General features: G+C 43.9%; 3 protein-coding genes across 8 annotated transcripts in view; 2 read left to right on the top strand and 1 right to left on the bottom strand.

Moving 5' to 3' along the window:
• The window catches only part of LOC139544790 (85/88 kDa calcium-independent phospholipase A2-like), a 28,185-nt gene extending 17,440 nt beyond the window's left edge, over positions 1 to 10,745 (top strand). For 2 of the 4 annotated variants that reach the window (XM_071351987.1, XM_071351990.1), the window contains 10 exons: positions 73 to 163; positions 394 to 557; positions 1,222 to 1,372; positions 1,580 to 1,716; positions 2,113 to 2,190; positions 2,448 to 2,602; positions 2,701 to 2,752; positions 3,136 to 3,251; positions 3,514 to 3,587; positions 9,345 to 10,745. In XM_071351987.1, the coding sequence (XP_071208088.1) occupies positions 73 to 163; positions 394 to 557; positions 1,222 to 1,372; positions 1,580 to 1,716; positions 2,113 to 2,190; positions 2,448 to 2,602; positions 2,701 to 2,752; positions 3,136 to 3,251; positions 3,514 to 3,587; positions 9,345 to 9,492 (1,166 nt within the window). In that variant the 3' untranslated portion in view covers positions 9,493 to 10,745. Of the gene's footprint in view, positions 1 to 72; positions 164 to 393; positions 558 to 1,221; positions 1,373 to 1,579; positions 1,717 to 2,112; positions 2,191 to 2,447; positions 2,603 to 2,700; positions 2,753 to 3,135; positions 3,252 to 3,513; positions 3,588 to 9,316 lie in introns of all 4 variants that reach the window. The other 2 variants (XM_071351989.1, XM_071351988.1) reach the window with 2 other exon arrangements.
• Positions 10,746 to 11,700: 955 nt separating this feature from the next.
• Positions 11,701 to 23,240, top strand: LOC139545350 (BAR/IMD domain-containing adapter protein 2-like 2). The gene is made up of 14 exons (XM_071353044.1): positions 11,701 to 12,080; positions 12,619 to 12,694; positions 14,379 to 14,465; positions 16,145 to 16,206; positions 16,403 to 16,474; positions 16,615 to 16,704; positions 17,148 to 17,215; positions 19,132 to 19,195; positions 19,298 to 19,402; positions 19,550 to 19,652; positions 19,879 to 20,086; positions 22,385 to 22,450; positions 22,554 to 22,928; positions 23,058 to 23,240. Exons 1-14 carry the CDS (start codon positions 12,027 to 12,029, stop codon positions 23,131 to 23,133), a joined length of 1,506 nt encoding a protein of 501 aa, XP_071209145.1. The 5' UTR covers positions 11,701 to 12,026; the 3' UTR covers positions 23,134 to 23,240.
• A 238-nt stretch (positions 23,241 to 23,478) lies between these two features.
• Positions 23,479 to 26,037, bottom strand: part of LOC139545267 (parvalbumin alpha) — a 55,406-nt gene continuing 52,847 nt past the window's right edge. For all 3 annotated transcript variants that reach the window (XM_071352871.1, XM_071352860.1, XM_071352879.1), the window contains 4 exons: positions 25,570 to 25,641; positions 24,997 to 25,129; positions 24,390 to 24,499; positions 23,479 to 24,302 (listed from right to left, as the gene is read on the bottom strand). In XM_071352871.1, the coding sequence (XP_071208972.1) occupies positions 24,274 to 24,302; positions 24,390 to 24,499; positions 24,997 to 25,129; positions 25,570 to 25,633 (336 nt within the window). In that variant the 5' untranslated portion in view covers positions 25,634 to 25,641 and the 3' untranslated portion in view covers positions 23,479 to 24,273. The remainder of the gene's footprint in view (positions 24,303 to 24,389; positions 24,500 to 24,996; positions 25,130 to 25,569; positions 25,642 to 26,037) is intronic.

Consider the following 26,037-nt stretch of genomic DNA (forward strand, 5'->3'; position numbering starts at 1 on the left):
CTCCTCTTCCATTCCACTCTGCGCTCCTATTGGTTGATTAGACCTGGGTCCTTGTCTGTGATTGGCCGATAGGGTTCGAGGACATCATGCACGTTGCGGCGGCGGTGGGAGCAATGAGTCGTGGCCGGGAGGAAGTCGACGGGTTCAAAACAGGAAGAAGGAAGTACGTTTCTGTGTATTTTATTTTGGTTATTTAGATATTTATCAGTTTTGTCTTATTTCAAAGTACTGCTGATCTGTGATTCCTTGGTTGGTTGATTAATTATTACACCAGTTTGAATGAATAGTCAAGTGTACAATATAGACAAATTACTTTTATATATTGTCTGAATGGCTTGTTCCTCTTTCTCCTGCTGTGTAAGAGTCACTCTAATGGCCTCCTCTCCTCTCTAGGATAGACAGACTGCTGTGTCTGGATGGAGGGGGCATTAAAGGCTTGGTTCTGATCCAGTTGTTAATCGCCCTGGAGAAAGAGGCAGGCAGGCCCATCAAGGAACTCTTTGACTGGGTTTCTGGGACCAGCACAGGGGGCATACTGGCCCTGGCTATCACCCATGGTGAGCTGACACTGCGTGTGTGCAGAGAAACTCAAATGGTGTTATGTATGTGTTTTATATAGTTGATGTGGTCCTTAATATTTTTAATGGATTGTTTTTTTTCATACAAAGTTGTCCCTAACTTCTTAAAGAGCAGCCTTGAACCGTAACCCTTTCAACATTGAACGTGTTTGTTTGTGAGATGCTGTCGTACCTTTCCAGGTAAGGATATGGAGTAAATCTCCTTTCTCTCTCTCTTCTCTCTCTCTTCTCTCTCCAGGTAAGGATATGGAGTAAATCTCTCTCCCTCTCTCCCTCTCTCTCTCCCTCTCTCTCTCCCTCTCTCTCTCTCTCTCTCTCTCTCTCTCTCTCTCTCTCTCTGTCTCTGTCTCTGTCTCTGTCTCTGTCTCTCTGTCTCTCTGTCTCTCTGTCTCTCTGTCTCTCTGTCTCTCTGTCTCTCTGTCTCTCTGTCTCTCTGTCTCTCTGTCTCTCTGTCTCTCTGTCTCTCTGTCTCTCTGTCTCTCTGTCTCTGTCTCTGTCTCTCTGTCTCTGTCTCTGTCTCTGTCTCTGTCTCTCTCTCTGTCTCTCTCTCTGTCTCTCTCTCTGTCTCTCTCTCTGTCTCTCTCTCGTCTCTCTCTCTCTCTAGGTAAGGATATGAGGTAAATCTCTCTCTCTCTCTCTCTAGGTAAGGATATGGAGTATCTGCGATGCCTCTACTTCCGTATGAAGGAGCAGGTGTTCAAGGGGTCGCGACCCTACGAGTCGGCCCCTCTGGAGGACTTCCTGAAAAAAGAGTTCGGAGAGAACACCATGATGACAGACGTACGGCACCCCAGGTAACCATGGAAACACTCTGGCTTTGTCTGATTGGTCAACTCAGGGTGCTGCTGTAATACTAACACTATTTCATTAGTTTAAATTGTATATTCATGAGCTATGAATGTTCTCTCATCCTGAAGGATCCTTTCTCTAATATTGTTTGTCTGTATGTGTTTCTCTGTGTCACTGTGTCTCTGTGTGTGTGTTTCTGTCTCTCTCCACAGGGTGATGGTAACCAGTGTGCTGGCAGACAGACATCCAGGAGAGCTCCATCTCTTTAGGAACTACGACCCCCCCTCCCTGCCCAGAGAACGCCCCTACGCTGCCACAGCCAACTTCCTTCCCCTCACCATACCACAAGGTAAGAGTGGGGGGGCAGGCTGTGTTTGTGTTCTACCTCAGTGTGTGACGTGATAATGGCCGTGTACTCTTCTAATCTCCACCCGGCACAGCCAGAAGAGGACTGACCCCTCAGAGCCTGGTTCCTCTCTAGGTTTCCTCCTAGGTTCCTGCCTTTCTAGGGAGTTTTTCCTAGCCACCGTGCTTCTACATCTGCATTGCTTGCTGTTTGGGGTTTTAGGCTGCGTTTCTGTACAGCACTTTGATATATCAGCTGATGTAAAAAGGGCTTTTTAAATACATTTGATTGATAATGTTCGCCCTGTGGTCTGAGTGTCGGTGTTGTTTGGAGTGTGTGTGTCAGGGCCAGCTGTGTTTCCATCTGGTGGTGGTATGAGTGTGTGTGTTGTTGTTTCAGGATGGGAGGATGAGGATGTGTTGATAGTTGGATACACTCAGGAACCTGCTAAAAAACGTAGGAAGGTGACAGACCAAGGTGTGTGTTATGTCTCTGTGTGTGTGTTATGTCAGTGTGTGTGGTCTGTGTGTTTGGTCTCTGTCTCTCTGTGTGTGTGTGTGTGTGATGCCTGTTCTCTCTGAGTGTGTGGAGGTGAAAGGGTCACAGTGAAGATGCTTGGTGAATCTGCTCTCACGCCTCACCAATTTCACTTGAACTTTTTTCATCATCAATCATGATTTTGTCTGATTGATTGGTTGATTTGATGCTTAGCCCCAACCCTCTCATCCTATCAGAGCAGGTCGTGTGGAGAGCCGCCCGTTCCAGTGGCGCCGCCCCCACCTACTTCCGACCAATGGGGCGGTTTCTGGACGGAGGGCTGCTGGCCAATAACCCGACACTGGATGCCATGACTGAGATCCACCAATACAACAAATCCCTGAAAGCAGAGGTGTGACTCTAAGAAGTTTCATCTGAAATGTTCCTTTTGTACTGACTCGTCTGTTTAACATCTCTGTCTCTCTCTCTCTCTCTTTATTTTGAATGTAGGGGCGTGGATCAGAGGTGCAGCGTCTAGGTGTGGTAGTTTCTTTAGGGACAGGTAAGAGCTTTATATTGGTATATTATAATATGTAGAAATCATATGGATGTGTATATTATGATATTTATTGGGACAGGTAAGAGCTTTATATTGGTATATTATAATATGTAGAAATCATATGGATGTGTATATTATGATATTTATTGGGACAGGTGAGAGCTTTATATTGGTATATTATAATATGTAGAAATCATATGGATGTGTATATTATGATATTTATTGGGACAGGTAAGAGCTTTATATTGGTATATTATAATATGTAGAAATCATATGGATGTGTATATTATGATATTTATTGGGACAGGTAAGAGCTTTATATTGGTATATTATAATATGTAGAAATCATATGGAGGTGTAATATTATGTCATGTTTATTGGGACAGGTAAGCCTCCCCAGGTAGTGGTGAACTCTGTCGACGTGTTCAGACCCTCCAACCCTCTGGAACTGGCTAAGAGCTTTGTAGGCGCCAAGGAACTGGGCAAGATGCTGGTGGACTGCGTGAGTTGGTTTAACGATTGGTTGATTTTGATTTATTGTGAGTGACCTTTTATCCAGGAATACTGTTTAGTTCACTGTTTGAATTGGTGAAACAAATTTTTTATAGTAATTCATATAAAAAATCTTCACATTTTCATTCAACATTTCCGCTCTGAAACCAATGTCCTAGTAGTTAGTCCCTGTATGAAGAGGTCCCTGTTATATTACTCATCTGCAACATACACTGATTTCCTCTGTCTCTCTCCCTCCTCCTGTCTGTCAGTGTACAGACTCTGATGGTTGTGCTGTGGACAGGGCCAGGTCCTGGTGTGAGATGACTGATACTGTCTACAACAGGTCAGTCTGACACTAACCTCGTCATACTGTCTACCACAGGTCAGTCTGACACTGGCCTCATCATACTGATACTGTCTACCACAGGTCAGTCTGACACTAACCTCGTCATACTGATACTGTCTACCACAGGTCAGTCTGACACTAACCTCGTCATACTGATACTGTCTACCACAGGTCAGTCTGACACTAACCTCATCATACTGATACTGTCTACCACAGGTCAGTCTGACACTAACCTCGTCATACTGATACTGTCTACCACAGGTCAGTCTGACACTAACCTCATCATACTGATACTGTCTACCACAGGTCAGTCTGACGCTGGCCTCATCATACTGATACTGTCTACCACAGGTCAGTCTGACACTAACCTCGTCATACTGATACTGTCTACCACAGGTCAGTCTGACACTAACCTCGTCATACTGATACTGTCTACCACAGGTCAGTCTGACACTAACCTCATCATACTGATACTGTCTACCACAGGTCAGTCTGACACTAACCTCATCATACTGATACTGTCTACCACAGGTCAGTCTGACGCTAACCTCGTCATACTGATACTGTCTACCACAGGTCAGTCTGACACTAACCTCGTCATACTGATACTGTCTACCACAGGTCAGTCTGACACTAACCTCGTCATACTGATACTGTCTACCACAGGTCAGTCTGACACTAACCTCGTCATACTGATACTGTCTACCACAGGTCAGTCTGACACTAACCTCATCATACTGTCTACCACAGGTCAGTCTGACACTAACCTCGTCATACTGATACTGTCTACCACAGGTCAGTCTGACGCTAACCTCATCATACTGTCTACCACAGGTCAGTCTGACGCTAACCTCATCATACTGTCTACCACAGGTCAGTCTGACACTAACCTCGTCATACTGATACTGTCTACCACAGGTCAGTCTGACGCTAACCTCGTCATACTGATACTGTCTACCACAGGTCAGTCTGACACTAACCTCGTCATACTGATACTGTCTACCACAGGTCAGTCTGACACTAACCTCATCATACTGATACTGTCTACCACAGGTCAGTCTGACACTAACCTCATCATACTGATACTGTCTACCACAGGTCAGTCTGACGCTAACCTCATCATACTGATACTGTCTACCACAGGTCAGTCTGACGCTGGCCTCATCATACTGATACTGTCTACCACAGGTCAGTCTGACACTAACCTCGTCATACTGATACTGTCTACCACAGGTCAGTCTGACACTAACCTCGTCATACTGATACTGTCTACCACAGGTCAGTCTGACACTAACCTCATCATACTGATACTGTCTACCACAGGTCAGTCTGACACTAACCTCATCATACTGATACTGTCTACCACAGGTCAGTCTGACGCTAACCTCGTCATACTGATACTGTCTACCACAGGTCAGTCTGACGCTAACCTCGTCATACTGATACTGTCTACCACAGGTCAGTCTGACACTAACCTCGTCATACTGATACTGTCTACCACAGGTCAGTCTGACACTAACCTCGTCATACTGATACTGTCTACCACAGGTCAGTCTGACACTAACCTCGTCATACTGATACTGTCTACCACAGGTCAGTCTGACGCTAACCTCATCATACTGTCTACCACAGGTCAGTCTGACGCTAACCTCATCATACTGTCTACCACAGGTCAGTCTGACACTAACCTCGTCATACTGATACTGTCTACCACAGGTCAGTCTGACGCTAACCTCGTCATACTGATACTGTCTACCACAGGTCAGTCTGACGCTAACCTCGTCATACTGATACTGTCTACCACAGGTCAGTCTGACGCTAACCTCGTCATACTGATACTGTCTACCACAGGTCAGTCTGACACTGGCCTCATCATACTGTCTGACACTAACCTCATCATACTGTCTACCACAGGTCAGTGTGACACTAATCTCATCATACTGATACTGTCTACCACAGGTCAGTCTGACACTAACCTCGTCATACTGATACTGTCTACCACAGGTCAGTCTGACACTAACCTCATCATACTGTCTACCACAGGTCAGTCTGACGCTGGCCTCATCATACTGATACTGTCTACCACAGGTCAGTCTGACACTAACCTCATCATACTGTCTACCACAGGTCAGTCTGACACTAACCTCGTCATACTGATACTGTCTACCACAGGTCAGTCTGACACTAATCTCATCATACTGATACTGTCTACCACAGGTCAGTCTGACACTAACCTCGTCATACTGATACTGTCTACCACAGGTCAGTCTGACACTAACCTCATCATACTGTCTACCACAGGTCAGTCTGACGCTGGCCTCATCATACTGATACTGTCTACCACAGGTCAGTCTGACACTAACCTCATCATACTGTCTACCACAGGTCAGTCTGACACTAACCTCGTCATACTGATACTGTCTACCACAGGTCAGTCTGACGCTAACCTCGTCATACTGATACTGTCTACCACAGGTCAGTCTGACGCTAACCTCGTCATACTGATACTGTCTACCACAGGTCAGTCTGACGCTAACCTCGTCATACTGATACTGTCTACCACAGGTCAGTCTGACGCTAACCTCGTCATACTGATACTGTCTACCACAGGTCAGTCTGACACTAACCTCGTCATACTGATACTGTCTACCACAGGTCAGTCTGACACTAACCTCATCATACTGTCTACCACAGGTCAGTCTGACACTAACCTCGTCATACTGATACTGTCTACCACAGGTCAGTCTGACGCTAACCTCATCATACTGTCTACCACAGGTCAGTCTGACACTAACCTCGTCATACTGATACTGTCTACCACAGGTCAGTCTGACGCTAACCTCATCATACTGTCTACCACAGGTCAGTCTGACACTAACCTCGTCATACTGATACTGTCTACCACAGGTCAGTCTGACGCTAACCTCGTCATACTGATACTGTCTACCACAGGTCAGTCTGACGCTAACCTCGTCATACTGATACTGTCTACCACAGGTCAGTCTGACACTGGCCTCATCATACTGTCTGACACTAACCTCATCATACTGTCTACCACAGGTCAGTCTGACACTAACCTCGTCATACTGTCTACCACAGGTCAGTCTGACACTAATCTCATCATACTGATACTGTCTACCACAGGTCAGTCTGACACTAACCTCGTCATACTGATACTGTCTACCACAGGTCAGTCTGACACTAATCTCATCATACTGATACTGTCTACCACAGGTCAGTCTGACACTAACCTCGTCATACTGATACTGTCTACCACAGGTCAGTCTGACACTAACCTCATCATACTGTCTACCACAGGTCAGTCTGACACTAACCTCGTCATACTGATACTGTCTACCACAGGTCAGTCTGACGCTAACCTCGTCATACTGATACTGTCTACCACAGGTCAGTCTGACGCTAACCTCGTCATACTGATACTGTCTACCACAGGTCAGTCTGACACTAACCTCGTCATACTGATACTGTCTACCACAGGTCAGTCTGACGCTAACCTCGTCATACTGATACTGTCTACCACAGGTCAGTCTGACACTGGCCTCATCATACTGTCTGACACTAACCTCATCATACTGTCTACCACAGGTCAGTCTGACACTAACCTCGTCATACTGATACTGTCTACCACAGGTCAGTCTGACACTAATCTCATCATACTGATACTGTCTACCACAGGTCAGTCTGACACTAACCTCGTCATACTGATACTGTCTACCACAGGTCAGCCTGACACTAACCTCGTCATACTGATACTGTCTACCACAGGTCAGTCTGACACTAACCTCATCATACTGATACTGTCTACCACAGGTCAGCCTGACACTAACCTCGTCATACTGATACTAGTGGTCATATGGCACGTTGAATCCCACTCATATACATGGAGTGGACAAAACATTAAGAACAACTGCTCTTTCCATGACGTAGACTGACCAGGAGAATTCAGTTGAAAGCTATGATCCCTTATTGATGTCACTTGTTAAATCCACTTCAATCAGTGTAGATGAAGGGGAGGAGACAGGTTAAATAAGGATTTTTAAGCATTGAGACATGGGTTGTTGTGTATGTGTGCCATACAGATGGTGAACGGGCAAGACAAACGATTTAAGTGCCTTTGAACGGGGTACAGTATTAGGTGCCAGGCGCACTGCTTTGAGTGTGTCAAGAACTACAACGCTGCTGGGTTTTTCATGCTCAACAGTTTCCCGTGTGTATCAAGAATGGTCCACCACCAAAAGGACATCCAGCAAACTTGACACAACTGTGGGAAGCATTGGAGTCAACATGGGCCTGTGCATCCCTGTGAAACGCTTTCGACACCTTGTAGAGTCCATGCCTCGACGAATTGAGGCTCTTCTGAGGGCAAAAGGTGGTGCAACTCAATATTAGGAAGGTGTTCCTAATGTTTTGTCCACTCAGTGTATGTATAGTGTATGTCTCTGTTGTACATTGGAAATGGAAAGTTTTAACCCTTTGCACTCGTACCCAGAAACGGGTTGAAAATGGTAGATTTGGGCTCTAATAAACACCTAAACTGGAACTTAGTGGCAGTACAGTGACGTGATATACATGAGGTCAGGGTCTGCTTCACAGCTCTGTGTGGGGTTTGACTGACAGGTGTTCTGCACTTCAGCACCACGCGCAGCAACAAGCTGCCCCCGTCCCTCCCGCTAGTTAGGCAACTTTTGCAAACGTTTTGTCTTGGTGAGGGGAAACGCTGTAAATGAAGATGACTGGACGTATTTTGAAAGATGGAGCCCTTGAGGATTCTAATAAATGATGTCATACGAGCAGGCAGACACCTGTGGGTGTAAATGTGCACTTGGTCTCCAAATCAGTGAAACTCATGTCGTATACAGTGTCAGCGTTTTTATGATCACGGTTTGTTGTTCAGTTACAAGATGACATGGCGTCGTACCCTGGGATGTCCTGAACACAATCAGCCTGTGTTTGTTTATTGTGAAGGGAATGTGGCGCGACACCTGAATGCACTCCGGACTCCTTTCTATGGGCACCTAAATTACAATCTGTTTGTTGTTTGCCTTGTGAAAGCCTGACACTGTTAGATCCTATTTTATAACTTAACTAGTCATGTTGGCAAGGGAACAAGCTTTCACATGATGCCCACCTGACCCAAATTAATATTTATAATGGACTGTTTTTGGATTGTGTGAACATCAACAGTAATTGCAGGTTTGTGTTCCAAACAAATCAACTACAAGTGTGCTTGATCAAGTTCCTCAACGGCACAGCTAGGAGAGCTCCAAACACCTTATAGTTGAAACTGTTCACACTCTGGAGACGTGTGGCCACTTGGAGACTCCAGTTAGTCCTCACTGAAACCCTTGTCATTTTTGTGTTGTCTTATGTTGCTCCTACCCCATGTTTTCCAGGAATATTCTTATCATTTACTGAATGTATCCAGAGTGTTTTCAGTTTTCGTTGTCAACAAATGCAGCGAAAAGAACAGTAAATGTAAAATGCACATACAGTGAAGTGTTTAGATTCATTCTTGTCAGGTGAACTGTTGTCCTCACCTTCAGTCTAATCATTTCCCCATTATCTCCAAACTGTTCCCTTTCAATTGCTACAGGGGTTATGCATTTCATACTTATTCTTTATTCCATAAAGGCCAATTCCCACAGGTGTAACAGGTTAAAAACATTCTGTGTGACACTATGGTGTGTGTGCTCTTGTTGAACTAGCCTGCTCTCTCCTACCCATCCCCCCCAGACTGAGCCCCCAGCTCTCCCAGGAGGTGATGCTGGATGAGGTGAGTGATGCCGTGCTGGTGGACATGCTGTGGGAGACCCAGATGTACCTCTACGAACAGAGGGAGAACATCCAACTCCTGGCACAGCAACTACTCAACGGCTACTGAGAGGAGAGGCAGAGGCAGGGATGGGAGCATGCTATGGGAATCCCAGATGTACCTCTATGAACAGAGGGACATCGTACTACTACTGGCACAACAGGGGTTTGTTCATTACGCCGATTCTGTGGCAAAACGTTTCGTCAACAGAAGCAAATGGAACGAAACAGGGAGTGACCTACCAATTTGTTCAGTAGAAACTAATTTTCTATTGGGGTGTAATCATTGTGTAGATGAAACATGTACTTGAAAAAGCTCAGAGCAAATGTCCATCACCTGATAGTTTGTCAGAGAGGTAGAGAGAGACACACAGAGAGGAGAAGAGGTAGAGAGACACACAGAGAGGGGAAGAGGTAGATAGACACACAGAGAGAGGGAGATAAAATAAGAGAGAGCGACGTTTCTTCTCTTTCAATCTGTACTGGAGACTGAATGTCTGTCTGAGAGTTTCATTCTTCCTCACAGACGAATGAAGTCAAAGTCTAAAACCTGGGGAAAGGAAGAATCAGCTTTGCACAACAGTACTGAGACTGACAAATTATATAGAAAATACATTCAGAAACATTAAGTCTGGAAAAAGATAAGAAACAGAGGATTGCAGTTTGTACAATTGACCTCTTCTTGACATATCCTGACGTATTTATTTATTGAGCTAATCCAAATCCTTCAAATAATCAGATTTACATCCAATAAAACAAATGCAGCCACGTAAATGATGTGAATCACTGTTTTGCGTCATTATTACACCATACTACACCCATAATCCCTCCAACCGACATCCCCATTCAAGTTGATGATGCCTTAACGGGAGGGCTGGCGGCCATTCTGAACCTGTTCAATAAGAAACTCTTGTTTTCGTTGCAACATGTTCTGCTATGATTTGCTACGGTGTGCACTAATGAATACGACCCGGATCTATCTCTTGTAACTACCTTTGTCCTATCATATCTGCCTTCTTGCTGTCTTAACCTCTCGAATCATAATTATTTCAACTGGACGGACTGAATAAATACCACATTACTTGAATAAACGATCTCAATGGGTTGTGATGCTATCTATCTGCACTATTTGTCTGTGTCTGATATGGCACCCTGGCCAAAAGTATGTCTACCTAGTGAATAGGATGGTATTCAGACTGACTTTCAGTTTTTAACTGAACTCCACCACTTGTTTGTATTAATATCCTATGTACGGTTGTGTATTGGCTTTATTATTGATGATGAAGTGGATATATGAATAAAATAGTAACCTACGGAACTGAATAATTTATTTTTATTGTGTAATTACTCTGCAATTAGTTAGGTAAGGACCATTTTAACACGTCATTTCTAAGTAATAACTTGGTAAACACAGGGCTGTAAAATAAAAGGTATCCTATCTCGGTTGCTAAACCTACAGGTCGTGTGATGTTTTTCTACATTTTGATGTATAGTTTTTAGTTTCGTCTTTACCTTATGTACAGGAAATGTGTCCTACAAGTGTATTTTTATTATTACCTTAATCTAATACTACATGTAGTGCCCCTAATACTACATGTAGTGCCCCTAATACTACATGTAGTGCTCCTAATACTACATGTAGTGCTCCTAATACTACATGTAGTGCTCCTAATACTACATGTAGTGCCCCTAATACTACATGTAGTGCTCCTAATACTACATGTAGTGCTCCTAATACTACATGTAGTGCCCCTAATACTACATGTAGTGCCCCTAATACTACATGTAGTGCTCCTAATACTACATGTAGTGCTCCTAATACTACATGTAGTGCCCCTAATACTACATGTAGTGCTCCTAATACTACATGTAGTGCTCCTAATACTACATGTAGTGCTCCTAATACTACATGTAGTGCTCCTAATACTACATGTAGTGCTCCTAATACTACATGTAGTCCCCCTAATACTACATGTAGTGCTCCTAATACTACATGTAGTGCTCCTAATACTACATGTAGTGCTCCTAATACTACATGTAGTGCTCCTAATACTACATGTAGTGCTCCTAATACTACATGTAGTGCCCCTAATACTACATGTAGTGCTCCTAATACTACATGTAGTGCCCCGAGTGTGAGCCTAGCTACCTACGTCCCACCCAGTTGGAACAGGTGATGTTTCCACCCTGATCCATCTATAATTCAGCTGACCCGGCCGTATCGGTGTCTCTTTCTCTTCTTCCCTCTGTAAAATTGGCATATGATGCAGGGATGAAGAGGCTGATTAACGAATAAGAGAAAGAGGGAGCGAGAGAAAGGAGCTATCACGATCACAGCAGGTTGTTATTGGTGGCAGAAAGAACAAGGGAACAACAAGGCAGAACGAGGAGTGGGTTAATAGCCAAGGGGACTTTCACTATCAAAAGAAAAGAAGCCTGTAACGGAATACGCTGATTAGTTCCTAGCTAGCCTACTACCAACTGTATTTCTTTTATTTCTTGAAACTTTCAACTAGTACTCTGGAGTTTAAAGATAGTTTATTCATTTATTTTTCCTAATTGTTATTATACAGTTTTTGTCTTGTGGAAATCGAAGCGGTTACTATGTCGGGGGCGAACAGTGATCAGTTACATAAGTCTACATTGTCTGTTTACACGGTAAGTATATATTTTATGGTAGGCTAATACTATGGGGTTAGATTATTGAAATGTTGTTGTAAATAGAGTATTGGCAGTAATCTACCCCCATCTTTCACACTCCAATAATACTCTAAATGAGGGTGTGTTGGGGGGGGGGGATGTACAAAAACTTTCTGAAAAACATTTAACTGGGTGGTTCGAGCACTGAATTCTGATTGGCTGACAGCCGTTGTATATCAGTCCATATACCACGGATATGACAACTTTTATTTGTACTGCTCTAATTACGTTGGTAACCAGTTTATAATAGCAGTAAGGCACCTCAGGGGGTTTGTAATATGTGCCCAATATACCACGGCTAAGGGCTGTATCCAGGCACTCCACATTGCGTTGAGATAAGAACAGCCCTTAGCCGTGGTATATTGGCCATATACCACGCCCCTTCGGACCTTATTGCTTAAATATACAACCACTTGTAGGCCCTACCTAACACAAGGCATAGCATTTAGTTTTGGCCAATATTCCATGTTTGATTGTTCTGTGTTCTCTTCCATAGAACCTGATGGAACAGTTCAACCCAGGTCTACAGACGCTAGTTACATTAGGAAACAGCTATGTCAAGGCTTTCCAAGGTGTGTGTGTGTGTGTGTGTGTGTGTGTGTGTATGAGTGAGTGTGTGTGAAAGTTAATACATAAGTATGCATTTGTGTCATTGTGTGTGGGGGTCATCCCTCTGACAAGTTCCCCAGACCTAGTTGGGCTAACATCATTGATGTCAGCATCCTTCCTCTGACTGATATAAACAGTACAAGGCATCTATCACAGGTCAGCTAGTTAGCAGGTAGATGTAACATGGTAAAGACAGGCCTGTTGCCCATAGAGGTAGAAGATAGCAGGTAGATGTAACATGGTACATAAAGGCCTGTTGCCCATAGAGGTAGAAGTTAGCAGGTAGATATAATATGGTAAAATAAAGGCCTGTTTCCCATAGAGGTAGAAGATAGCAGGTAGATGCAACATGGTAAGTAAAGGCCTGTTGACCATAAAGGTAGAAGATAGCAGGTAGATGTAACATGGTAAAGACAGGCCTGTTGACCCTAAAGGTAGAAGATAGCAGATAGATGTAACATGGTAAATAAAGGCCTGTTTCCCATAGAGGTAGAAGATAGCAGGTAGATGGAACATGGTAAAGACAGGCCTGTTGCCCATAGATGTAGAAGATAGCAGGTAGATGTAACATGGTAAAGACAGGCCTGTTGCCCATAGAGGTAGAAGTTAGCAGGTAGATGTAATATGGTAAAATAAAGGCCTGTTTCCCATAGAGGTAGAAGATAGCAGGTAGATGTAACATGGTAAATACAGGCCTGTTTCCCATAGAGATAGATGTAACATGGTAAAGACAGGCCTGTTGCCCATAGAGGTAGAAGATAGCAGGTAGATGTAACATGGTAAATAAAGGCCTGTTGCCCATAGAGGTAGAAGATAGCAGGTAGATGTAACATGGTAAAGTGATGCCTGTTGCCCATAGAGGTAGAAGATAGCAGGTAGATGTAACATGGTAAAGACAGGCCTGTTGCCCATAGAGGTAGAATATAGCAGGTATATGTAACATGGTAAAGACAGGCCTGTTGCCCATAGAGGTAGAAGATAGCAGGTAGATGTAACATGGTAAATAAAGGCCTGTTGCCCATAGAGGTAGAAGATAGCAGGTAGATGTAACATGGTAAAGTGATGCTTGTTGCCCATAGAGGTAGAAGATAGCAGGTAGATGTAACATGGTAAAGACAGGCCTGTTGCCCATAGAGGTAGAAGATAGCAGGTAGATGTAACATGGAAAAGTGATGCCTGTTGCCCATAAAGGTAGAAAGAGGGCTCATCTTTGTATCTGTGCCATGATGGCTTCTGTGACTTTAATATGGTGGAAGCCTTCATTGGCTATGTCCATGCTAAAACGGTTTCTATCCATCCAGAGTCCTCGTTCCACCTCTATGGATGTTACCTAACCATTGGGCTATTTATGGACCCAGTCTTACCTGTATCAGGAGTCCATCACCACAGGTGTTTTACTTATTGGGTCAATTGGTTGGGACAGTTAAGATATGATTACAAGGTTTGGTTTGTGTCATTATTGGGCTTGTGAGTTAATAGCTATAATGCTAACAGGTGTGTGTGTGTGTGTGTGTGTGTGTGTGTGTGTGTGTGTGTGTGTGTGTGTGTGTGTGTGTGTGTGTGTGTGTGTGTGTGTGTGTGTGTGTGTGTGTGTGTGTGTGTGTGTGTGTGTGTGTGTGTGTGTGTGTGTGTGTGTGCGCACTGCAGCCTTGGCTGTTACCAGTGAGGCCTACTTTAGTGCTGTAGCGAAGATGGGAGAACAGGCCCTTCACACACTCTCCTCTCGCTCACTTGGTAAGTGTGTGTGTATATCTGTCTACTGTACCATAGAACCAGCTATAATGGGCCAAACACAAACTGGGGCTATTTTAAAGGTAGACTCAGCGATATGACGTAGATGCAGAAAGTCAATAGCACAGTGGGTCAATTTATGTAACAACTAAGAGCGTTGATGCACGAGGATCAACTTCTCCGCTGTTTTGGTGCCCTGGCTAGCACGCTGTGAACAGTGTGATGCGAACCTGTGCACATGCGCAGATACTGTGTGCGACTTTGAGAGCGAAGTCTTGCGTATCGCTCATCTCAATATCTGGGGTGCTACTCGTGACAACGTCATTTTGCTGAGTACCTTTAATGCAACCGCTGTGTCAGATTTCAAAAAAGCTTTACGGAAAAAGCACACCATGCAATAATCTGAGTACAGCGCTCAGACAACAAAACAAGCCATACAGATATCCACCATGTTGTGGAGTCAATAAAGTCAGAAATAGCATTATATATATTCACTTACCTTTGATGATCTTCATCAGAATGCACTCCCAGGAATCCCAGTTCCAAAATAAATGTTTGATTTGTTCGATAAAGTCCATCATTTATGTCCAAATACCTCCTTTTTGTTCGAGCGTTTAGTACACAATCCAAACTCACGATGCGTGGGCAGGTCCAGGCGAAAGTTCAGAAGAAAAGTCATATTACAGTTTGTAGAAACATGTCAAACTAAGTATAGAATCAATCTTTAGGATGTTTTTATCATAAATCTTCAATAATGTTCCAACCGGAGAATTCCTTTGTCTGTAGAAATGCAATGGAACACAGGTCGCTCTCATGCCACTCTGGCAGACCTCTGACTCATTCAGCTCCCATTCCCCCCTCCTTCACAGTAGAAGCATCAAACAAGGTTCAAAAAAGACTGTTGACATCTAGTGGAAGCCTTAGGAAGTGCAATATGACCCCATAGACACTGTATATTCGATAGGCAAATAATATGCATATATTAGCAACTGGGACTGAGTAGCAGGCAGTTTACTCTGGGCACCTTATTCATCCAAGCTACTCAATACTGCCCCCCAGTCCCAAAGAAGTTAACTTCCTTAGCGTCTTTGAGTAACTTTGAGGTTGTTGTGGCAGGCGGTGTGTTTTACGATACTGGGTGAGATGAGAGCGGTCTAGAGGTTAATTTAAACTGAGCTTGGCACGCTGTTTTTTTGGAAGGACAGTCTAGCTCCTATGGTGCCAATAAATAGCAATAAGAACAGAGTTTACTGAGAGGTAAGGATGGAATGATCACTCACACACACACACACACACACACACACACACACACACACACACACACACACACACACACACACACACACACACACACACACACACACACACACACACAGTAGGCCAGTTGAGCTAATGAATTGAGTGCGGCTGAAAGACTGTCATCCATAATTCAAAGCAGCTACCTGATCCTCTCTTCATGGTCACACTGCTGCGCTGACCTTCTCACTTGGCTGACCTGCTGTAGCTACACTGTCATGCTCGCCTAGCTCTGACGCACGGCCCCATTCGTTCCCCATGAGATGCTATTGTCACTGCTAATAAGGCTAGGTTGCTAGCTCTGACGCACGGCCCCATTCATTCCCTTTGAGATGCTATCATCATTTCTAATTGGTGATACTAATGTGTGTATGTGTGATCTACAGGAGATGTCCTGGTACAGATATCTGATACGCAGAGAAGACTCACAGCTGAGATGGAGGGAGTGGTCAGTATCTGTTTTATCTATGTCTATATGTTCCTGATACCATTTAGTGTCTTTATACCACCTATTTATCTATGTTTATTTACAATATGTCCATGCCACTGATTCCATCCATAGCCTGTGTGTGGACACTGCCATAGAGTGTAACATTTGTTTTTCTTCCCCCTCAGGGTGTAACGTTGTAATTCTTCCTCTTCAGTTTCGATGGTTCCAGGTAGAAGTTTTACAGGCCATGGAGAAGAATGTCAAGTTGGATGAAGAGTACATTGACGTGAGTATCTGGCAAGAGTGTGTGTGTGTTTCTTGCTGTATGTACGTGTGTGTGTGTGTGTGTGTGTGTGTGTGTGTGTGTGTGTGTGTGTGTGTGCATGTGTGCGTTTACTAACACACACTCCTGTATCTCTTCCACAGGGCAGTCGCAGGGTGTATGAGCTGGAGGTGAGGAACCAGGCAGAAGCTCTGGAGAGACAGCTGAGAAGAGGTGCCTTCAGAGACTCACTGGTACGCACACACACACAACATCATGGACACTCTTACTGACACTTGTGGCTGCTTCGCCTGATGTATCGTCCTATTTTTTATTTTTAATCCCAGCCCCCGCTCCCACAGGAGGTATTTTGTCTTTTGGCAGGCCATCATTGTAAATAAGAATTTGTTCTTAACTGACTTGCCTAGTTAAAACATAAAATAATAAAGACATACACCACACACACACACACACTCCTTACAGTTAAATCAGACACTGTCCAACACTACCACATTCCACACAGTAATGGTCTGTGTGTGTGTGTGTGTGTGTGTGTGTGTGTGTGTGTGTGTGTGTGTGTGTGTGTGTGTGTGTGTGTGTGTGTGTGTGTGTGTGTGTGTGTGTGTGTGTGTGTGTGTGTGTGTGTGTGTGTGTGTGTGTGTGTGTGTGTGTGTGTGTGTGTGTGTGTGTTCTCTAGGAGAACAGTGAGTACATGCAGTACCTGAGACAGAGTCAACATGACATTATGAAGGAGGAGGAGAGGAGGTCAGTCTTTAATATTAGTAATACATTACCAACACAATTACTATTAGGACCATTAGTAATACATTACCAACACAATTACTATTAGGACCATTAGTAATACATTACCAACACAATTACTATTAGGACCATTAGTAATACATTACCAACACAATTACTATTAGAACCATTAGTAATACATTACCAACACAATTACTATTAGGACCATTAGTAATACATTACCAACACAATTACTATTAGGACCATTAGTAATACATTACCAACACAATTACTATTAGAACCATTAGTAATACATTACCAACACAATTACTATTAGGACCATTAGTAATACATTACCAACACAATTACTATTAGGACCATTAGTAATACATTACCAACACAATTACTATTAGGACCATTAGTAATACATTACCAACACAATTACTATTAGGACCATTAGTAATACATTACCAACACAATTACTATTAGGACCATTAGTAATACATTACCAACACAATTACTATTAGGACCATTAGTAATACATTACCAACACAATTACTATTAGAACCATTAGTAATACATTACCAACACAATTACTATTAGGACCATTAGTAATACATTACCAACACAATTACTATTAGGACCATTAGTAATACATTACCAACACAATTACTATTAGAACCATTAGTAATACATTACCAACACAATTACTATTAGGACCATTAGTAATACATTACCAACACAATTACTATTAGGACCATTAGTAATACATTACCAACACAATTACTATTAGGACCATTAGTAATACATTACCAACACAATTACTATTAGGACCATTAGTAATACATTACCAACACAATTACTATTAGGACCATTAGTAATACATTACCAACACAATTACTATTAGGACCATTAGTAATACATTACCAACACAATTACTATTAGGACCATTAGTAATACATTACCAACACAATTACTATTAGGACCATTAGTAATACATTACCAACACAATTACTATTAGGACCATTAGTAATACATTACCAACACAATTACTATTAGGACCATTAGTAATACATTACCAACACAATTACTATTAGGACCATTAGTAATACATTACCAACACAATTACTATTAGGACCATTAGTAATACATTACCAACACAATTACTATTAGGACCATTAGTAATACATTACCAACACAATTACTATTAGAACCATTAGTAATACATTACCAACACAATTACTATTAGGACCATTAGTAATACATTACCAACACAATTACTATTAGGACCATTAGTAATACATTACCAACACAATTACTATTAGGACCATTAGTAATACATTACCAACACAATTACTATTAGGACCATTAGTAATACATTACCAACACAATTACTATTAGGACCATTAGTAATACATTACCAACACAATTACTATTAGGACCATTAGTAATACATTACCAACACAATTACTATTAGGACCATTAGTAATACATTACCAACACAATTACTATTAGGACCATTAGTAATACATTACCAACACAATTACTATTAGGACCATTAGTAATACATTACCAACACAATTACTATTAGGACCATTAGTAATACATTACCAACACAATTACTATTAGGACCATTAGTAATACATTACCAACACAATTACTATTAGGACCATTAGTAATACATTACCAACACAATTACTATTAGGACCATTAGTAATACATTACCAACACAATTACTATTAGGACCATTAGTAATACATTACCAACACAATTACTATTAGGACCATTAGTAATACATTACCAACACAATTACTATTAGGACCATTAGTAATACATTACCAACACAATTACTATTAGGACCATTAGTAATACATTACCAACACAATTACTATTAGGACTATTATCATGATGATGAATATGATGCCGGTTGTTATTATTAGGTATCGCTTCCTGGCAGAGAAACACTGCGGACTGACACAGTCACTGCTCTTCCTCATCAACAAGGTACACACACACACATGTTTATGTCAAAAACGGGGACGTCAGAAACCTTTACAAACCCACACACACAGGTAGTGTTCTGAAATGTCCCCATCTCTCCCCCAGACAGGGGCTTCCCTACAGCAGAAGGCTGATGGATGGAAGGAGAAAGTGAACGAGACACGAGGCTCCAGACCCCGTAGCCCCACCCATCCTGACCAGGAAGAACAGGTTAGAGACCCCGTAGCCCCACCCAGCCTGACCAGGAAGAACAGGTTAGAGACCCCGTAGCCCCGCCCACCCTGACCAGGAGGAACAAGTTAGAGACAAGTATTCCACCCAACCAATCAACCTTCCCCCGTCTTCCTCTCTCCTCAGCTGTGTGGCTCAGTGAGCTCTCTGCTGCAGACAGTAGATGAGGACAGAGACATGTCTTGGGCCAGGAGAGAACAGCAGGCCCTGGGGAGAGTGCCCTCTAGAGGTGGGATGACTACACTGCACCCCCAAAGAACAGGGTTATATTTAGTCAATCAGCTACACTACTCACATGTGTGGTGTTATTGTATTCATTTAGTGCATAGCAGGGAAATGTTTTGGTTGATACCGTGGGGATTTTTCATTGGATAAACTTTTCTCCATCCATCTCTCTTCTCCTTCTCCGTCCATATTCCTTCCCCATCATCCTCTCTACCCCCTTCCTACCCCAGCCCCGTCCCCCCTCCACAGCCGATCCCGCTCCTCCTCAGTGGGTGAGTCTCTGGGTCTGGGTGGGGGTAGGACCATGAGAGCCCTGGTGTCCCACCCGCCCTCCTCCAACCCCAAACTCCTACCCTTCACTCGGGGAGAGATGGTTACCGTGTTGGTCCAGGAACCGAGGAATGGGTGGCTGTATGGAAGAACGGATAGCAGCCTACGGTAGGGGATAGTGGATAACAGACTACGGTCGGGGATAGTGGATAACAGACTATGGTAAGGGATAGTGGATAACAGACTACGGTCGGGGATAGTGGATAACAGACTATGGTAAGGGATAGTGGATAACAGACTACGGTCGGGGATAGTGGATAACAGACTATGGTAAGGGATAGTGGATAACAGGCTATGGTAGGGGACAGTGGATAACAGACTACGGTCGGGGATAGTGGATAACAGACTACGGTCGGGGATAGTGGATAACAGACTATGGTAAGGGATAGTGGATAACAGACTACGGTCGGGGATAGTGGATAACAGACTACGGTCGGGGATAGTGGATAACAGACTACGGTCGGGGATAGTGGATAACAGACTATGGTAAGGGATAGTGGATAACAGACTACCGTCGGGGATAGTGGATAACAGACTATGGTAAGGGATAGTGGATAACAGACTACGGTCGGGGATAGTGGATAACAGACTATGGTAAGGGATAGTGGATAACAGACTATGGTAAGGGATAGTGGATAACAGACTACGGTAGGGGACAGTGGATAACAGACTACGGTCGGGGATAGTGGATAACAGACTATGGTAAGGGATAGTGGATAACAGACTATGGTAGGGGACAGTGGATAACAGACTACGGTCGGGGATAGTGGATAACAGACTATGGTAAGGGATAGTGGATAACAGACTACGGTCGGGGATAGTGGATAACAGACTATGGTAAGGGATAGTGGATAACAGACTACGGTCGGGGATAGTGGATAACAGACTACGGTCGGGGATAGTGGATAACAGACTACGGTCGGGGATAGTGGATAACAGACTATGGTAAGGGATAGTGGATAACAGACTATGGTAGGGGACAGTGGATAGCAGACTATGGTAGGGGACAGTGGATAACAGGCTATGGTAGGGGACAGTGGATAGCAGGCTATGGTAGGGGACAGTGGATAACAGACTATGGTAGGGGACAGTGGATAACAAACTATGGTAGGGGACAGTGGATAACAAACTATGGTAGGGTACAGTGGATAACAGACTATGGTAGGGGACAGTGGATAACAGACTATGGTAGGGGACAGTGGATAACAGGCTATGGTAGGGGACAGTGGATAACAAACTATGGTAGGGGACAGTGGATAACAAACTATGGTAGGGGACAGTGGATAACAGACTATGGTAGGGGACAGTGGATAACAGACTATGGTAGGGGACAGTGGATAACAGACTATGGTAGGGGACAGTGGATAACAGGCTATGGTAGGGGACAGTGGATAACAAACTATGGTAGGGGACAGTGGATAACAAACTATGGTAGGGGACAGTGCATAACAGACTATGGTAGGGGACAGTGGATAACAAACTATGGTAGGGGACAGTGGATAACAAACTATGGTAGGGGACAGTGGATAACAGACTATGGTAGGGGACAGTGGATAACAAACTATGGTAGGGGACAGTGGATAACAGACTATGGTAGGGGACAGTGGATAACAGGCTATGGTAGGGGACAGTGGATAGCAGGCTATGGTAGGGGACAGTGGATAACAGACTATGGTAGGGGACAGTGGAGAGCAGCCTACGGTAGGGGACAGTGGATAACAGACTATGGTAGGGGACAGTGGATAACAGACTATGGTAGGGGACAGTGGATAACAGACTATGGTAGGGGACAGTGGATAGCAGGCTATGGTAGGGGACAGTGAATAGCAGGCTATGGTAGGGGACAGTGGATAACAGACTATGGTAGGGGACAGTGGATAACAGACTATGGCAGGGGACAGTGGATAACAGACTATGGTAGGGGACAGTGGATAGCAGGCTATGGTAGGGGACAGTGGATAGCAGGCTATGGTAGGGGACAGTGGATAACAGACTATGGTAGGGGACAGTGGATGACAGACTATGGTAGGGGACAGTGGATAACAGACTATGGTAGGGGACAGTGGATAACAGACTATGGTAGGGGACAGTGGATAATAGACTATGGTAGGGGACAGTGGATAACAGACTATGGTAGGGGACAGTGGATAGCAGGCTATGGTAGGGGACAGTGGATAGCAGGCTATGGTAGGGGACAGTGGATAACAGCAAGGCCCATTATGATTAATTCCTTTGTTTGTCTGTTTGCTTGTTCCTTTATCCATCCATCATTCATTCATTCCTATGTGGGTAGATGGCTGGCTGGGAAAACAGTGGACTTTATCTAGGAACTTGCCTGTTCCAGTATTTAGGCCATTGTTGTGTTTGCTAATATTCCTCTGGTCTCTCTCTCTGTTGTTCCAATAGCCAGGGCTGGTTCCCAGCAGCTTATGTTGCTTCTATTGAGGACTTCTCTAACCTCTTGGGGTCCAGGTATGTCAATCAATCAATGAATCAATGAATCAATCAATCAATCAATCAATCAATCAATCAATCAATCAATAAATATGATCATATCTGACATTTGACCCTCCAGTGGCACTTCCTTGAGGAGCCACAGCATGAACAACCTATTGGATCCCTCTGACACCTCCATGGACCAATCAGAAAAGGCCTACGGTGATGTCGCGCCCCCTGCCACACCCACTCGCAGGGCCTCCGTCGACTTCCGACCAATCTCTCCCCTCCCTGAGAGGATGGCAGAACCAGAGATTGTGACGAGAACAAATAGCCTGAAGGGCTATAGCGAGCTCCCGCCCCCTCCTCCTCCGCCCCCGCCACCCCCTCAGCCAACAACAATGCTCCGGAGGGGGTCAGCTGACTTTCGACCAATCCAGCCTACTTTCCCGGAGAGGACAGCAGAGTCATTATCACCCCTTGGAGCTTCTGGAGAAAACCTACTCTTTCCCAGGTAGGAGGTGTGTGTGAGTGTGTGTCAGTGTGTGTCAGTGTGTGTCAGTGTTTGTGTGTGTGTGCCTGCTGTGATGTTTGTCATTAGTGTTGAGTGCTAGTTGTTTACATGTCACCTGATCTGTTGCAGGGGAACCAATCCCTTTGCGACAGTGAAGCTTAAACCAACAACCACCAATGACAGATCAGCACCCAGGACCCACTGACCAATCAGCAGAGATGTAGACGTCAAGAAAAGCTGACGTCCTTGAGTTTGACATTGCGTCTATTTTTAGAGAAATTATGTAGATCATCTAATCGTGTAAAAAAATATATATTTATTTGTACTATTATGCGATTTAAGAATAGCACTTTGTCACATTGTTTGTGTGTTTCGATAGATTTTCCAATGGTTTACTAATTGTTCGATCTAGGATGCTTTTATTGTGAAATAGATACTTTTATTTTGAAAATATCTAAATGAATCGTCTCATTTGTGCATTCCTTGTTCTACAGTATATTAGTGTCCAGTCTAGTTTATATTAAATCATTAAATAAGAATAAATGAAATAGTCATTTTACTCAAGGTGTTTTATTTCTTATTATTTCTTAATTTGAATCATTTCTCTCTCTTCACCACTCTACCTCTTTATTTATACATCTCATCACCAGACGAGAGAGGAAGGAATGGAGGGAGGGAGGAAAGGAGGGAGGGTACAAGTATGTGTGAGGTGGAAAAAATAAAGAATGAGAGACACAGGTTGTATAGGGTTCAGTCCCCCAAAAATGGCACACTATTAAAAATAGCACCCTATTCCCTTTTGTCAGTAGTGCACTATAAAGGGAATAGGGTGCCATTTGGGCAAGGAGACATAGGGTCCATAGACGGCTAGGGAGGAAAGGGAAGGTTTCTGGTACATTATATCTACAGTAAAGGTTTTCTTTTAAAATGAGACAGTCATGACATTTTCAAATCAAAACAGAACATATATACAGTATGTTGGTACAGTAGAAAAACATACAGAAAAATACAAAAGTGCTTGTTGGGTAGTCCCCACTCTACCTCCCCCTGGTGGACGTCTCTGGTACTGTTTCGGTTAGAGAGACTGGGCCTGTGTTGTGCGGTGTAGGGTGAAGTAGCCTTGACGCTGATCTTGGGTCAGTTGGCATTTTACCCCCACTAATGGTTAAGGTTAGGATTGGGGTAGGTGATCCTAGATCTGTGTCGAGGAGAAACTTCACCCTGGACTGGATTGTGCTTTTTGGGTGATGATGGGGGGGAGGGGAGGGGGGGGCTTAGAGGGGGGAGATTGCATTTAAAACATGAATTCGCAGGGGAGGAGAAAGGGGGAGACTAGAGGTGCTCTTTACACCTCATGGACCAAGACTTCAAACTCTGGAAAAGAGAAGAGGAGGACAACATTAAGATCCTCTGGGAATGACTCAGCATTTCATTCCGTTATCATCCTATCACCTCTCTCACCGTCGATGCCGATCTTTCCGTCTCCGTCCTTGTCGGCGGCATTAAGGAAGGCTTTGGTCTCGGCGTCGGTCAGGTCTCTGCCGTCCTCAGCGAAACTCTTCAGCACAAACCTGAGGTAGAAGAGAGTTCAAAGGTTAGGGGTCAAGATTAAGGAGCTGCGTGTGTGTGTGTCTGCTGTTCTCAGCAAAACCTTTCAGTACGAACCTGAGGTCAGAGATTTAGCGTGAAGAAAAAATTTATTAAGCTAGGACTGCAAAATCCTGTTTCCTTTCCCCACAATTTCTAGGTTTTCCAGATATCACGTTTGGACGATTCCTGGATTTACTGCTTATTCCATCCTGACGCCAGGGATCTTCCAATCAGGATTTCTGGAACACCTCGGCATTTTGGAAAAGTTACCGGAATTTTGCAACCCTATATTGGGCATGCATTCTAAATGGTATGCCAGCTTGTAAATTGGAAAATAGCCACACATTCACATCTGATGGATGTGTGTGTGTGCACCTGTCCATGTGTGTCTTTGGTATGAGTCTATGTGCGTGTGTGTGTGCCTGTAGTGTAGGGGTGTGTGTGTGTGTCCGTCTACGTGTATCTCTCTTCCTCTTACTTGAGCTCCTCCTCCTCAATGAATCCACTCTGGTCAGCATCAATAGCCTGGAACACCTTCTTGACATTGTCAGGAGTCATGGCCTTCAGGCCCACCAGAGCAAAGAACTTCTTATGGTCGAAGGAACCCTCCGCTGGACACACAGGTACGCACATGCACACACACACACACACACACACGGACAGGTCATTACACAGATACACACGCACACACGGACAGGTCAGCACACAGATACACACGCACAGACAGGTACGCACACATGGACAGGTAAGCACACACACACATACATATACGCGTGCAGGTATGCACACACACACACACACACACACACACACACGGACAGGTAAGCACAGACACATACACACACGGACAGGTATGCACACACACATACATACATACACAAACGCACAGGTACGCACACACACATACACACACACACGGACAGGTAAGCACACACAGGCACATGGACAGGGAGGAGAGGGAGGGAGGAGACAGGAAGAGAGAACGGAGAGAGATATGTTATATTATTTTCAAAAGATTTGGTTTGGTTTTCAACAGTGAACTTGTGCTCACCTTTGACTGCATCAAGGGCCTTCTGAATATCATCAGCTTTCAAAAAATCTTTCAAAGCGGCCATCTTGGTAACTGAGGGGAGAGAGAGAGGTTTATGAATATATAATAGGAATAGCATAAATGAGGCGCTAGGACAAAGTGTTTAGTGTCAATTCCAAGGTTATCTTGAGCCCTGAGACCTTGGCTGAGGAACAGGACAGACAGAGATACACAGACCACTGTCTCTGGACTGTGGTGATGTAAAGCACCATGAATAGTGTCTGGCAGACACAAAGTAAGGACAGTGGATGTAAGGACACACTGGAGAGGAGGGGGAGAGAAGAGGACAGGAGGAGAGAGGGAAGAAAAAGAGAGGAGAGGAACAGCATCAGAGTTTGGCCAGTGACCATGAGCTGGGCTCTATATCGTTCTGGCACTCAACGGACACACAACTGAACTTGGCAGAGGAAGGGAGGATGGGAGAAAGGA

This window comes from Salvelinus alpinus, chromosome 2 (assembly GCF_045679555.1).
Source record: "Salvelinus alpinus chromosome 2, SLU_Salpinus.1, whole genome shotgun sequence".
Lineage (NCBI taxonomy): Eukaryota > Metazoa > Chordata > Actinopteri > Salmoniformes > Salmonidae > Salvelinus > Salvelinus alpinus.

Coding starts and splice junctions, on each gene's coding strand:
- LOC139545350 (XM_071353044.1), top strand. CDS start 12,027: ATGTCGGGGGCGAACAGTGATCAGTTACATAAGTCTACATTGTCTGTT. Junction 19,196..19,297: donor TGCTCTTCCTCATCAACAAG/GTACACACACAC, acceptor TCTCTCCCCCAG/ACAGGGGCTTCCCTACAGCA. Junction 19,653..19,878: donor GGGGAGAGTGCCCTCTAGAG/GTGGGATGACTA, acceptor TTCCTACCCCAG/CCCCGTCCCCCCTCCACAGC.